This window comes from Mus musculus, chromosome 1, assembly GCF_000001635.26.
Source record: "Mus musculus strain C57BL/6J chromosome 1, GRCm38.p6 C57BL/6J".
NCBI classification, from domain to species: Eukaryota; Metazoa; Chordata; class Mammalia; order Rodentia; family Muridae; genus Mus; species Mus musculus.
In genome coordinates this window covers 149825219-149839575 of record NC_000067.6, presented here as the reverse complement: position 1 = coordinate 149839575, position 14357 = coordinate 149825219, and the positions used below count along the sequence as shown (strand labels likewise).

Genomic DNA, 14357 nt, shown 5'->3' with positions numbered 1-14357 from the left:
CCCATATTTTCTAGTAGGCAATGACTAATATGCAATGTACTTACCAAAAGTTGTAACACATTATTTGCTTAACAGATGCTTAATAACTCTTACATGGGATGCTTAGTAAAGCTTACATGGGAGTAAATATTTAAAAACCTCATTCTACCTTATTTCTGTAGTGATGCTTATAATTTATAGAAAATAGAGACATGAATTTTGTGACATGAGAAACACAGAGAAAGTTTGAAAATAATGTTGTGTTTTATGTTATTTAGATTTCATTTCATGTAAGTGTGTAGGAGGGGGCATGTGAATATAGGCGGCCCCTGAAGCCAGAGGTGTCAGATATCCATGGAGTGGGAGCCACAGGCAATTACAAAGTACCTTACATGGGTGATACGAATGGATCTCAGGCATTTATGAAATCAGTATGTGTTCTTAATTAAAGAGCCATCTCTCCAGTCCACAAGGAGGGCTGTATTTTATAAAGTTCAATAATACTAAAAGAAAAGAGAGCTAAAGAGATCCTAATATTCTGTTTTGAAAAGAATAGACTCATATAACCTTTGGGATAAAATATATTAAATTTGATAAATTATCCTTTAATGAAAAGAAATAGAATTGTAAGAACTATAAATATCCCCTTAGAAATAAAGATATTTGAATACAAATTCACATATGTATTTTAAACAACTATGTTTCTCTTGCTATTTTCAGGTTCCATTTATATTAAACCTGATAAAGCATTTGCTGTAAGCTATTGTGTAGTATCTACTTACATACTTACAAACATTCCTCAAGGTAGTTTATTTGATGCAGACATAAAAACCTTAAAGCCTGAACAAAAATAGACTGATTTTCAAAACAATCATCCTGACTATAAATCAATAAACGCTATATACTCACAAACTATTAACAAAGCATTATATAATAATATATTTGATATGTATAAAAATTAAGAATTTTATATATTATATTTTCATCATAGTCAGTGTTACCCCAAATGTGCCTCCCAATTCCATGCACACCATCTTTGTGTCTCGTTTTTAATATATTTAGTATGTCAAGTCCAATGAGTGCCACCAATATCCTCTTGGCTGTGTGACTATCCTTTAGAAAGAGTAATATCCTTAAAGAAAAAAAAAAAACCCTCTTCTGTTGGTTGCCAATAGCTCCTGTACTAGAGCTAGAACTTTATAACTGCCCCCATGCCTCCATATGATAGGATTTTGTCTGGTTTGAGCTTGTACAGATTTCATGCTTGGTGTCATAACCGCTGAGTTTCCACATGCAACTACCCCCTTTTGTGTAAACCAACATTTTTTATAGCTTCTGCTAACATTTGAGGCATGATATTTAGAGGCAAAGATATGGGTTTTATAGTATTTTTACATAAAGGATAGGTCATGGCTTAGTTATGTTTTTATTGCTGTCATCAGAGGCCATGACCAAGGCATTGTGAGAATGATGAGAAAGAGTTTAGTGGGCTTATTATTTCAGAGGATGATTCTGTGATCAGGATGGCAGGGAAGCATGGCAGCAAGCAGACAGGCATAGGACAGGAGCATTAACAAGAGCCTACAGCTTGAGACACAACCACAAGGCAGAGAGAAAGGTAACTGGTGATGGCAATGACTTTTGAAACATCAAAGCTCACCCCAAGTGACACATGCACTCCAACAAGGCCACAAAATATGATCCTTCTCAAACAGTTCCACCAACTAAGGACGAAGCATTCGAATATATGAGCCTATGGGAACCTTTCTCATTCGAATCACCGCAGGGCCACTTGTCACTGAACATACTACTCAGACTTGAGGAGATTTGGATTCTTTATCTTAACAGCAGGAACAATAGGATTCATCGCAGGGGCAGTGTGACTATGAATGTGTAACCAGGTATGGCATAAACAGTTCCCTGCACACAGAAGCCACTCAAACATGACGATCTTAGCTTTGCATGACAATCTCTTGCTGTCCTGAAGTGCATGGAGAATCTAAATATGAAACAGTGAAAATGTTAAGGATTTACCATATAAACAAGTTTTATAGATGGTGACAGTGTAGGCATTAAGTAAATGTATTTAAATTAATGAATGTAGGCTTTTTCCTAAATTAAATGGTCATTTTGACATTTAAGTGGATTGTGCCTCTCTCTCTCCCTCTCCTTCTCTCTCTCTCTCTCTCCCTCCCTGCCTCCCTCTCCCTCCCTCTCTTTCTCTTTCTTTCTCTTTCTCTTTCTCTTTCTCTTTCTCTTTCTCTTTCTCTTTCTCTTTCTCTTTTCTCTTTCTCTTTCTCTCTCTCCTTCTCCCCCTCTCTCTTTCTCTCTCTCCCTCTCCCTCTCCCCCTCCCCCTCTCCCTCTCCCTCTCCCCCTCCCCCTCTCCCCCTCCCCCTCCCTCTCTCTCTCTCTCTCTCTCTCTCTCTCTCTCTCTCTCTCTCTGTGTCTTATTCTATTTTTACTGATATCTTCTTGGTGACCTCTTGCATTGCCTTTATCCAAGAAAAACACGTTTTATCACAAAAATTATTGGTAAGTGGTGATGCCTAAAAATTATTCAAGTTTTGCTGAGCTTATGATGCAGCACAGTACATTGAATTCAGTTGGTTCAAGCCTCCCACACCATCTCAGTGGAGCAAGACATGGACTTACACGTAAGCAAACGTGCATGTGGATCATCAGAATGGTTTCGTCTGGCATAAACTGGAATAAAATGCAAAGTCATTAATCTATCAAATCCTAAAACAGTTTTCAACCTTGTGGCCAGAGTCACTGTGGCTTAAGGTGTATTCTTGCAATTTGTTTTCTGATCTGGTATTGGTCTGAAAAGGCCTCTGTGTGTCCTGCAGCGGGGACTCCTGCTGCTCATTCTCTGAGGACTCTGTCCTTTCCAGTGCTGGGCTTCTGCTTTGGCTCACATTTTGACAGCAGTCTGGCTTTTTCATTAGCATCAATTTTCTGCCCTTACTCAGTCCTCCCAAATTCCTTTACAATGAACACTGCTGTGATGCTTTTACAGTTAGGGAATTTTGTGGGATTTAGATTTTCTTTTCCTTATTAGAAACTTAGGGTATAGTGACTTAGACTGGTGGACGTGCGGTATGTGGTATACAGAGTCTTTGGATTCAGACAAAATTGTGTGTCTAGTCATTGCTCAGCTGTCTCCTAACTGGGAGACCTTGAACTGGTAGGTTATTTTCTTCTTTTGTAGGGGAAACAGTGATGCATTTTATAGGATTAGGGGTCTAGTTAAAATAACTTAAGGACTTAGGATATAATAGGAACTCAGAAAATTGAAACAGCAAATATAATGAACAAGTTTTAGTTTTTATATTCTTTTCTGCTTATAATTATAAATTATGAACTCCATAAAAAACAGGACATTTATCTTCTGGGCTCTAGGACTAGTGATCATAATTCCTGGCACTTCACATAAATATACAATGTATTTTCAGGTATTTATTTTTAGAAGCCGTTGACTGGTTGAATATAATGAGGGCGAGGATAAAAGTTGCCACTGGTTGTAGATGGAGTTGTTGACCATGAAGCGTGTTTACAGCACATATCTGCCCATGTAACATGTACACTCAGAAGCCATCACTTTGATCTGGAGGGAGCGTGTATTTGAAGGACTGTTTCACAGTACCTGTTGATTTGGCTTGTTTTCCATTCTTATTTAGTTATCAGTTCAGTAGGCAAATTCAGACAGATTCTATGGTACTATTATAATCACTCAGTTCAGTACTTGCCAGTGTGCATCATCTGTTGACAGTTTTGTCCGATAGTTTTATAAAGTGTTTTTATTAGTTTCTTCTCTTGTGGATTGTGTGACAAAAGCAGAAGATGTTTGTTTGGGTTCATAAATTGAGGGCATCATCCATGATGGTCGCTGAAGGTATGACTGTAGGATCATGAAGCAGCAGTGACAGTAGTGACAGTCACAGAGTGGTGAGGATGACAGTCCATGGGATGACACTGCCCACTTTTAAGTTGATTCTTTCCATCTAACTTAACAAACCAGTTAGAAATATGCTCAGAGATTTATCTTCTAGATGATTTTAGATTGTGACAAGGTGGCAGTTGATGTTGACTATCATAGTGTTAAAAAGTATGTGTTAATCAGAAGGAGGGAAAGTATGTGTCTTAAGTACTAGGAGTTAATTTTTAGCCTAATGGCATGTCATCATTATGATTATACTGGCTAGGTACAAATTACAATTTTTGCCTATGCAAAAGATAATCTGCAAGTTGAATATTCTGACCCTATTTTATTAGGGTTGCAGGGGACAGGAGACAGTGGTTCATCCTGCACATCACACACAGTCTTGGCCAATATCCTAAACAAAACGTAGATCAAGTAGAGAAAAGCCTCGTGTATTCATTAGAGCATGGTTCTGCACAATATGGGATCCTTTAGAGTAAAGATTCAAAGTTCTAAAATGAACTACTACTTTTTAATTTTAGGTTTGGGGATGCATGGACAGATGTATAGAAATATGACATGTATAGAAATATGATTGTTTTAATAGAATGTGTAGTATCTAATTCTGAGAGAAACCCAGAGAGGGTTTGTTTGACTTTTTTTTCTCATGTTTGTGTAACATTCTGTCCTGGGTATGAAGCAGGATGCTTTGAAGTGTGTGTGTGTAGGGGGGGGGGTCCATAGGATGTGCCATCAGATGGGGCAGAGCCTTCCTTTATGAATGGTTCTAGGGAAGGAAAGATAGGGAGTAAGGCTAAGACTTTCTTTAAGACCTCGGGCTCAGATAATGGGAGTTCTAATGTCTATATTCCCCTTTAGGGAAGAGAGACCCTACTTGTCCTGGATTATCTGAGGAAGAATAGAGAAAGGACCATGAGACAATAGACAAGAGAACATGTTTCCAAGGCTTTTGTTGTTGTTGTTTCTGAGACTTTCATTCGAGGGTGTGTTTTCTGAACCCTAACACCCCCACACTAATCTGCCTTTCATGCCCTGTGTGACCTTATCCTATCTCATTTGTACATTGGTTCAATGTGTCTTTATTACTAGATGTGCCAGGCTATGTTCAAAGACACAGAGACATAGAGCACCAAAGAACCAAAAGCCCAGGTTGCAATCTTATCACTCAGGAAGCTAAGGTAAGAGGTTCCTGAGTTTTCTCTCAGGAAACTCTGTTTCAGAGAAAAGAAAAGAAAAAAACACCCAAAAAACAAAAACAAAAACAAAAGTATGAATACCTTTATTAACCAAATATTTTCTCCTAAACATTCAACACTTAAAACCAGCCAAAGAAGCATGATGGATAGATCTAAGTGTGTGTGTGTGTGTGTGTGTGTGTGTGTGAATTTATAGGCATAGGAATCAAGTAAAAAAAAAAAAAAACTAGAAAAAATGCCAGAAGTCACAGTTTTGGAGTGGGGACTGAGCTTAAGGCATAAATCTTCCTTACTCTTTTCTCTGTCAACCATTTCTCTCCCAAGTGGCCTTGTTACTTAGTGTTCTACATTCACTTTCTTTTCCAACCAAGCCAACCAGTTTCCATGTGTTTCATATGTCCTGCGTTTACCACAGCATTCCATTCTTAGCTTTATATGGTTATTCATGGAGAAAATTGCTTGCCTCCTCTGCTTATGAAATAATATGTGTTTAACTCCAGTTATATTTTCCTCATGGTTTATCTGGGCGTTTATTAATCTAGAAAATATTTGTTATATGCCTTTCATAGTCTCAGTGCTGTGGTCAAACACTAACAGTCCTGGTTTTCATGGTATTTCAGACTTACATAAAATCAAACATTAGTCAGGAGCCTCACAGTAATTTTTATGAAAATAGTAGTTGCTTCTTATGATGGTAATTATTTTTATTCCTCTCTAAAGGTGTGTCTTCTCTGTAAGGTTACACCATAACATTCTCTCCTGGACTGCTGTTTTTAATTTGATACTATAAGCATCTCAATTTGTCTATAGACCCCTCAAAAATCATTCATTTCGGTGGAAGGGAGGAAGATCTTCTTTTCCAAGTTTAAAATTTTTTTTTTACTTATCTACTGAAAATGCTGTAGTATTAAGGGAACTGTTTTTTTAAAAAGAAATTGGAAAGCTCTTGAATGGTGTAGAAGAAGATGGCATGGATAATACTTGGGACAAGCAGTGAGGATACAGAAGGTTAGGAAACAATGGATATTATTGGAATAAACTGGCAAGGGAGGATCTGAAACCCCATGGAGGGAGAGAAGCAATTATACAAACCCTCTAAGGTCATTCCTGGCTTAAAAAAAAGATAGAAAGATACAGATACTACATAAGACATTTTAGATTCATCCAGATGTGTCACGTAGCTTCTAAAAGCTTTACAATTAGCAAGTGATTTAATACTAAGTTTTTCTTGGCCTGGAAGCATTAGGTTCCCAGGGCGGCAGTAGGGCTGTTTTATGAGGAAACAGAAGCCTGTTCAGTGCTTTCATAGTGTTAATATGCCATCTAGTGGTTCAACTTGCACACTCTTATCCCAAATGACTTGGATTTTTAGTTATAAAGGCAAACCCTAGAATGAATATATATCTCCCATTCATATCTCATTATATCTCTGTGATACCAACATTGCTAGTTTTTTCTATCTTCCTTATTTTCTTATAGTGTAAAATATTGAACACAGTGCCCCCATATACATTAGGCAAATAGTCTACCAATTGAGCTAAAAAAAATCTTGGTCTCCAAACTTTGTTCTCTCTCTCTCTCTCTCTCTCTCTCTCTCTCTCTCTCTCTCTCTGTGTGTGTGTGTGTGTGTGTGTGTGTGTGATAGAGAGAGTCAGACAGCCATCACAAGTGTACTATTCCCTGGGTCTTTTCTGTTCTAAAGCATTTTGGATGGCTGTTTTACCCTTCCCTGCACCAAGGGTATACATCTGCGTGAAGGAGCAGAACTGACTGGTAACATGGCAGCCAGCCAGAATCTAGAAAGACAGAGACTATTAAAAGTAAATACAGAAGGTCATTTGAATAGCAGGATTGATTTGCCAGTTCACACAGTGTAATGAGCCCATTCTTGCCCATATTGACTTCTTATAAGCTTTATAGCTTCCTAACTTTCATCACACACAGTTTATAAGCAATGGTATGAGCACATGTCTGTTGCAGGATATTTCTCTATGTGCTAGTCACTGTCCACAGCACTTTCTAGCAATATTCTCCAATTCCTAGCAACCTAAGATTAATAACGTTATTATTGTCTTAAAGAAGCCAGGAGTAGAGAGACGGGTCAGCAGTTAAGAGTCCTTGATCTTCTTGCAGATGACTCAGGTTTGGTTCCCATGCACTGTCTATAAATATTTACAAGGGATCCAACTCCCTTTTCCACACTCCAGAGACACTGCATACACATAGTGCAATTGTATGCAGGCAAAATACTCACACACATAAAATAAAATACGTAAATCTTTAAAGAAGAAGAAACAATCTGAAGTGTGTAGGCTGATTTTCATCTATTTCACAGAACCTGGACATGAATGGGCCAAGGAGGCCTTTGACTCAAGTCTTTTTCAATAGATCTGAAGCCCAGAATGTGTTATGTCTCTCTTATGTATGGGTAAATGCATTCTGCCAACATGTAATTAAAAGACTCTGTAATATTTGACTCTGGTTCTACAAGCAGAGACTAACAATATTTTTTAACCATATGAAAGACTCAAGTTTCTTCAGGATAAATTCTTTTCTGTTATTTTGTTTTTAGGTTTTTTGTTTGTTTGTTTGTTTTGTTTTTGTTTTTGTTTTGGTTTGTTTTGGTTTGGTAATGTGACAGCATATTTAACTAGCCACTCTGGAAGAAATAGAGGTTTCTACCAATGGGTATGATAAGTTGCTGGATACTGACCACATGTGCGCATAACTGAGTCCTCCTAGCTCTGTTCTAGGCACTGGAGCATACTTGCTTGGTGACCTGTGGGATTAGGAAAAGCCTTCTGGATGGCCTAGTTGGCCATCAGTGGAAAGAGAGGCCCATTGGTCGTGCAAACTTTATATGCCTCAGTACAGGGGAACGCCAGGGCCAAGAAGTGGGAGTGGGTAGGGGAGCGTGTGGGGGACTTCTGGGATAGCATTGGAAATATAAATGAAATAAATACCTAATTTAAAAAAAGGAAAAGCCTTCTCTCTCTCTCTCTCTCTCTCTCTCTCTCTCTCTCTCTCTCTCTGTGTGTGTGTGTGTGTATGTGTGTGTGTGTGTGTGTGTGTGGCCAGATGAGCCTCATGAGGTCTGAGTGGGAGGAAGTCATGGGTCTTGGGCTTTTTGAACTTTCCAAGCATGTTTGTTCACAATGTAGAACTGAAAGTAAGAAGTCAATGCTTTAACCTTACGTAACAGTCCCATTGAGGATAAAGGGGGCTTTGGAGTGGCCATGTAACTGGTCTCTGCCTTTAGTGTCCCAAACATCTGTTTTTTGACCACTCTTGGGGGAAGGTTGAGGCTTTTTGATGTTGATAGGTCTCTAAAACAGTAGCAGAGTCCTCTTGAGCTTCCTCCCACCCTACTCCCAAAGCAATTTCCCAACTGCAGTAATGACTCTGTCCAAATACAAATTCCCCAAATTCCCCTCTCTCTTAAAATTTCTAACAGGGTTAATTTTTTTTTTTTTTTTTGGTTTTCGAGACAGGGCTTCTCTGTGTAGCCCTGGCTGTCCTGGAACTCACTCTGTAGACCAGACTGGCCTCAAACTCAGAAATCTACCTGCCTCTGCCTCCTAAGTGCTGGGTTTAAAGGCATGTGCCACCACCACCTGGCACAAGGTTAATTTCATACCAGAAATGATGTATATTGCCTGTGATCATCATTAACTTGAATAGACATAAGGTAACCTTGGATGGATAATAGCAAAGTATTTTCCTGGGGGAAATCACAAGGTATGGTGTGACACTAGTTCTCTACTTGTTAGTGAGAATCAGGAAAATTTTCCAGCAATATACCTTCTCTGTTCACTAGGGGACAGCTTCCTCCTTTGTGGTCTCCCACCCATCTTTAACTTTAAAAAACAAATTACCAATTCAGTATTTCCTTTCCTATTATCACTTCCTAATGAAGGATTGATGGAATGTAAATTTACCTTACAACAATTATTTTATTCTCAATGGTACTCTTAGAGTACATCTTCACAAGAGTGTAGTAATGAGATCTTGCACAGTCTCTGCACAAAAGAATCATATTTCCCTCAGTAGAATTCAAAAGGGATACAAACACACACATACCACACACATACACACACACACACACACACACACACACACACACACCACACATACACCACACACACACACACACACTTGCAAAGAAAATAAAAGACAGAAAGAAACGAGGCTTTTGTTTTCAACCAACGAATGTTTCAGAGATTTATAGCTGTGCTCATCATTAATTTTCTGTGTCTTTTGGCAGGTGATAAAGGATGCCATTGTTGAGAGCATTGAATACAGAAGACAGAACCCATCTCGTTGCTCTGTTTCCCTCAGTAATGTTGAAGCAAGAAAATTCTTCAATAAGGAGTTTCTAAGTAAACCCACTGTGTAATTTCTGTGCTGGGATGATCAAGCCATTTGAATTCCATGACAATTTGAGTTCAGAAGACATTAGAGGTCATCTTACTATGCAGAAGAGACTGGCTGCTACTCAAAGTTGTGGAGATTTAGCCATGTGTTAGGTGAAAATGATGTTGATTATGTAATACTTAGCAACAGTTTCTGACAGTATGAATTTTTTGACATTAGCATAGAGCTATATACTGTATTTTAAACATTCCTCACATTTTTTACCTGTACTTTTTATATAAATATGACATGTCTTTTCTTTTGAAAATATTTAATAGTTTAACTCAGTAAAGGAGACTTCCCATTGTGTGTGAATGTTATTCTGAACTAGATTTGTTCATGCCATGTTACAACACTATTTTTATTTAAATGTTTATATTTACACATACGAAATAAATACTTTGCTGTACAAATTACCACTAGAAACTTGAGTCTTTTCTGTCATTTCAAAATCTTTCACAATGAGTGGGCTTTATATGATGTGTGTGTACTTGTGGCTGTTTATATGTGTGGTTGCAAATGTGGTTATGCCACTACAACTCAATGTTAGACCTTTCATTCTGTGTGAGACAGGGTTGCTTTGTTGAACCTGCATAAACTAGGCAGCTGCCTTTGAGTTTCCAGGGCTTAACCTGTCTCTGCCTCCCAGCTCACCATAGGGTGCTGGGATTGCAGATACGCACTGCCCAGGTTGGCTTCTCATGGGGATTCAAACGCAGCTCTTTATTCTTATGCACTGAAGACTTTAACCATTGAATCATCTTGCTGGGCCTTGTTATTATTTAATGGAAGTGTTTTAACATGTAGTTTTATGCTACCATCTTTGCTTTTTCACCTTTAGCTCCAGGAGGTGACCATTCCCAGTTTCCCTTGAATCCTTGGATAAAAGACACATAGTTTGTTCCTTTACAAATTGCCTTCTTGAAACAATTGATGGGCATTACTGTCTCCCACTTGGAAAAGTGTGCCCTTATTAATATTTTTTATCTTTTTCTGTCCACCTGCTTTAAACTTCAGTGGCTAGTCCCACCTGGCTCCTGCCAAACATCCATGACCATCTGCCTGTGGCAGTGGCCACAGGCTCCAGGTCCTCCTGAGACCTCACATGTTTGCTGTGTTCTTCTTCCTCCAAAGCATGGCATAAAACCTCTTTCCTTCCTTGTGTCTTTTTTCCTCTTGGGACCCGGAAGTCCTACCTTTACCTTCTGCCCAGCAATTAGCCCCTGGCTTTATTTACTGATAAATCAAGAACCAATGGGGGATCAGGACCTTAGCATCAGTACTGCCCCATTGAAAGAAGTATTTTACTTTTAGTATGAAAGGTTTTCAGATTCACTGGAGCAGTTGGATTGCTATGATTCTGAGATAACCTCCCAAACATAACTTTCTTCCTCTATTTCCTCTGCTCTTGGTCAATCTCTTTAGAGCTAACTTTAAGCTCTCTGTTCTTTTGTTCTATAATTTTCTTTCCTCTTACATTCTTTCTTATGAGAAATGACAAACAGCAATTTTAAAAAAGGATTAATTTTTAAATTGATTTATGCAAAAGACAAAGGAGTAGCCATTATATCCCTTTTGACATTCTGTAGAGTCTGAGAGACACAATATTGATTAATACAGGCAGAAATGCTTGTCTTGGGCATTTCAGAGATATTTTAGCTACTGTTATATCATTATGCAAAATACCTGCCATAAGCAGTGTAAAGAATGAAGAATTTGATTCTTGGTTGCCTATTGGGGTCATCAGAAACTGGGAATGGTCACCTCCTAGAGCTAAAGGCAGACAAGCAAAGAGACACCTGGTGGAATCTTGGAGCATCATGCTGACAGGAGCTTGCCGCCCAGGAGGATGTTCACCTCATGGCAGAAGGTGATAGAAAGGCTCTCAAGATGAGACGTAGTGCCAAGAACACACCTGAGTGACCTAGTTTCTCCACCCACCCCCTCTAACAGTTCCAGAGTCTCCAAAAATAGGTCATCAGCTGTAAATTATCCTTATAATATGTGAGCCCTTTAGTCAGATGCTTCATATCTGAAACATAATTAGTTTTTTCACCAACAATAAACAAGTTAGTGTGACAAAGCATGGCAAGTAAAGAATGGACAAGATCTGAGAGCTGCTGGACATGTGAGACTTTAAATGGGCTTTGGGGAGTAACAATGTAAAATTACAGGAAAGCAAGGGTGTGACAAGAGCATTCCTGAAGGAAATTGAGCATAGCACAGAGGCTGAAGGCCAAGCATAGAAAACTTGACAATACTGTTTATTTCTAATAAATATTATGGTGCTAGAAATCACATCAGGACAATACAGCTGTTTGTGTTTCTTTTATTCTGAATATCCCTGTGAAGGATCCAAGCAAGATAGTCACTAAACTTAGCTAAAATTCCTCAAGATAATATCAGACCTGGGGTCATCTGGTGTGTGGTCTTTATGTCACTATCTATGGAGGTGAATGTGGTGAAATATGAAAGATCATTGTGTGTGAATTCATAATGTAGTTAACTACAATAATACCAGCTTATTGTTTAAAGGCAACGTTGTCAATTTTCTGTTAGGAATTTCCTGGGTAGCCAATTTTATTTTAAAAGAAAACAAATTGATGACACACTTTTAAAGGAGTACTTGTATATTAGGGTAACTAAGAAGCTAATCAATATGAACAGCTTCAGTGATGAGCAGAAATCATTTCACTACCTGCTAGAATGCCTCACTTCCAGGATCGTCTTGTGTAAGAGGCACTACCTCAATCTAGTCACAAAGAGATATCAGACAAAACCAAACTTGGGGAATACAGAATGGTTAAAACAGGAAGTCAAGGGAAAGAAATTGAAGAACTTTTTTTTTTAAGTAAAGAGATCTGACTACTGAGAACTTTGTGATCCTAACCCGAGTTCTTCCTGCTAAGGACATCTGTGCGATGATTGGTGGAACCTGAGTATGCATCAGAGGCTTTGATCACAGTCATATCGTAAAGCTAACTCGATTTCAAAATGGTCTTTGAGATGGCATCCCTTGGTACAGTTCAGGCTACCCTCAAATTTACATTGAATCCCAGACTGACCTTGAAGTTGCAACTGTCCTGCCTCAGCCTCCCCAGTGCAAGGACTAGTTGTATTGTAGCTTTCTAGCAGATTGTCCATAATTTAATAGATATGCATTACCCAGAAGGCTAGGACCTGAGATTGACAAAAATATATCTAAGAGACAGACAGACAGACAGACAGACAGACACACACACACACACACACACACACACACACACACACAGAGAGAGAGAGAGAGAGAGAGAACCAAACACTGTTTCAACAGTGTCACAAATGGTTCAAAATAGTGGCAATAAAGTTTTAGTCAGAGGATTCTCTCAAAAGGGATTTACATCATGGTTTCCCTTGTTCATATCCATAGTAGTCTCTTTAACCAATTTTTCTAAATTGAAAAAACCCTAAGAAATAAATCACTAGGAAATATTTCCACAGAATTTTTCTTAATGGCTTTTAAATACTATATATATGTAAGCAGTCCCTCAACCCACGGGAGAAATCAGGTTCTTAGTAGTCAATTGGGCAAGGATTCAGCGAATGACAAACAGACACGAAGACAAGGGAGTGTTAGATCTGAATGCAATTTTTTAAAGCAAGCATCAGACTTATACTACAGAAGAAAATAAGGAAGTTAGATGATACATTGAGGTCATCTGGTGCATAATAACTCTTTACACAAAACAGAGAAATGCAATCATAAAAGCTAGAAGGAACCAGGCAGTGTTTACAACTGGGGTAAAAGTCAGCCCTACCTAAGGTCAGTTTATTCTTAGAAGCCAGGGGCAAGGGCTTCACACCCTTGCCATAGTTCCAATTCTAGTCTATCATATTATCCACCTTCTCCCTAGGCCGTTGTAAATTCCTGTATATGGGAACGACTTGGCTGTTATTCTAATTATTTACTCTAGTTTCTTCTTAAATCACAACCCACTTTCTTTCTACTCTTATATAATGTAGTCTGCCATACATGACCGTAATGAAAATTCTAAGTTTACTTTGTTGAACTAGCCCTGACATTTCTAGCTCTTATCCAGTAAAATACTGAAAGAAAGCATGCAAAACCCTTCACCATGATTGCAAGGACAAATCTGCACCACTTCCATGTTACAGGACACCAAAGACTCCAGGAAACCAGTTTGCCTCAGGACTGTAGCTAGGCTTTTGGACTAGTCACACAGACTCCACTGGACTGGGTGTGGCATATATATATATATATATATATATATATATATATATATATATATATATATATATAAAAGCATTCTTCTCCAAAATATTATAAAACAGTCCCTAGGCCATATATTAACATTCTTCTCCTGGTGAGTCAGGCCCCCACAGTTCAAATAACCCTCAGCACCAATGTCTTCCATATTTCTCCTAGGATCACACATTAAATACCACTTAAAGCATTCTACCACTTCCCAAATATGAAGTTCCCAAATCAACACTATATGTATGAAGCAGTAAATAAGAATATTGCCCTATTTTGTTGGACTCTGAACAGTGAATGTCTATGGACATTTATTGTTTCTTATACATGTAAAAAGCCATGTTTGGAGTGAATGACCAGTATTCCTCCAGATACCCTTTACTATGCTGTAACACCCATCCTTCATGTTTCATGATACTGACTGCATTCTTCTGGGAATTTCTCTAACTTGATAGCATTGGCTTAGGTGGTTATGACAACCTTATTGGAAAACCATAAGAATGATTAACTGTAGTGGGGGTACAGGGATCACTGTATCTCAGAATGGGTCCATTCCCTGATATCTTTCAT

At 38.4% G+C, this 14357-nt stretch overlaps 1 protein-coding gene across 2 annotated transcripts in view; it reads left to right on the top strand.

Moving 5' to 3' along the window:
- Pla2g4a (phospholipase A2, group IVA (cytosolic, calcium-dependent)) overlaps positions 1-9958 on the top strand; it is a 131673-nt gene extending 121715 nt beyond the window's left edge. For both annotated transcript variants that reach the window (NM_008869.4, NM_001305632.1), the window contains one exon: positions 9384-9958. In NM_008869.4, the coding sequence (NP_032895.1) occupies positions 9384-9515 (132 nt within the window). In that variant the 3' untranslated portion in view covers positions 9516-9958. The remainder of the gene's footprint in view (positions 1-9383) is intronic.
- Positions 9959-14357: the final 4399 nt, after the last annotated feature.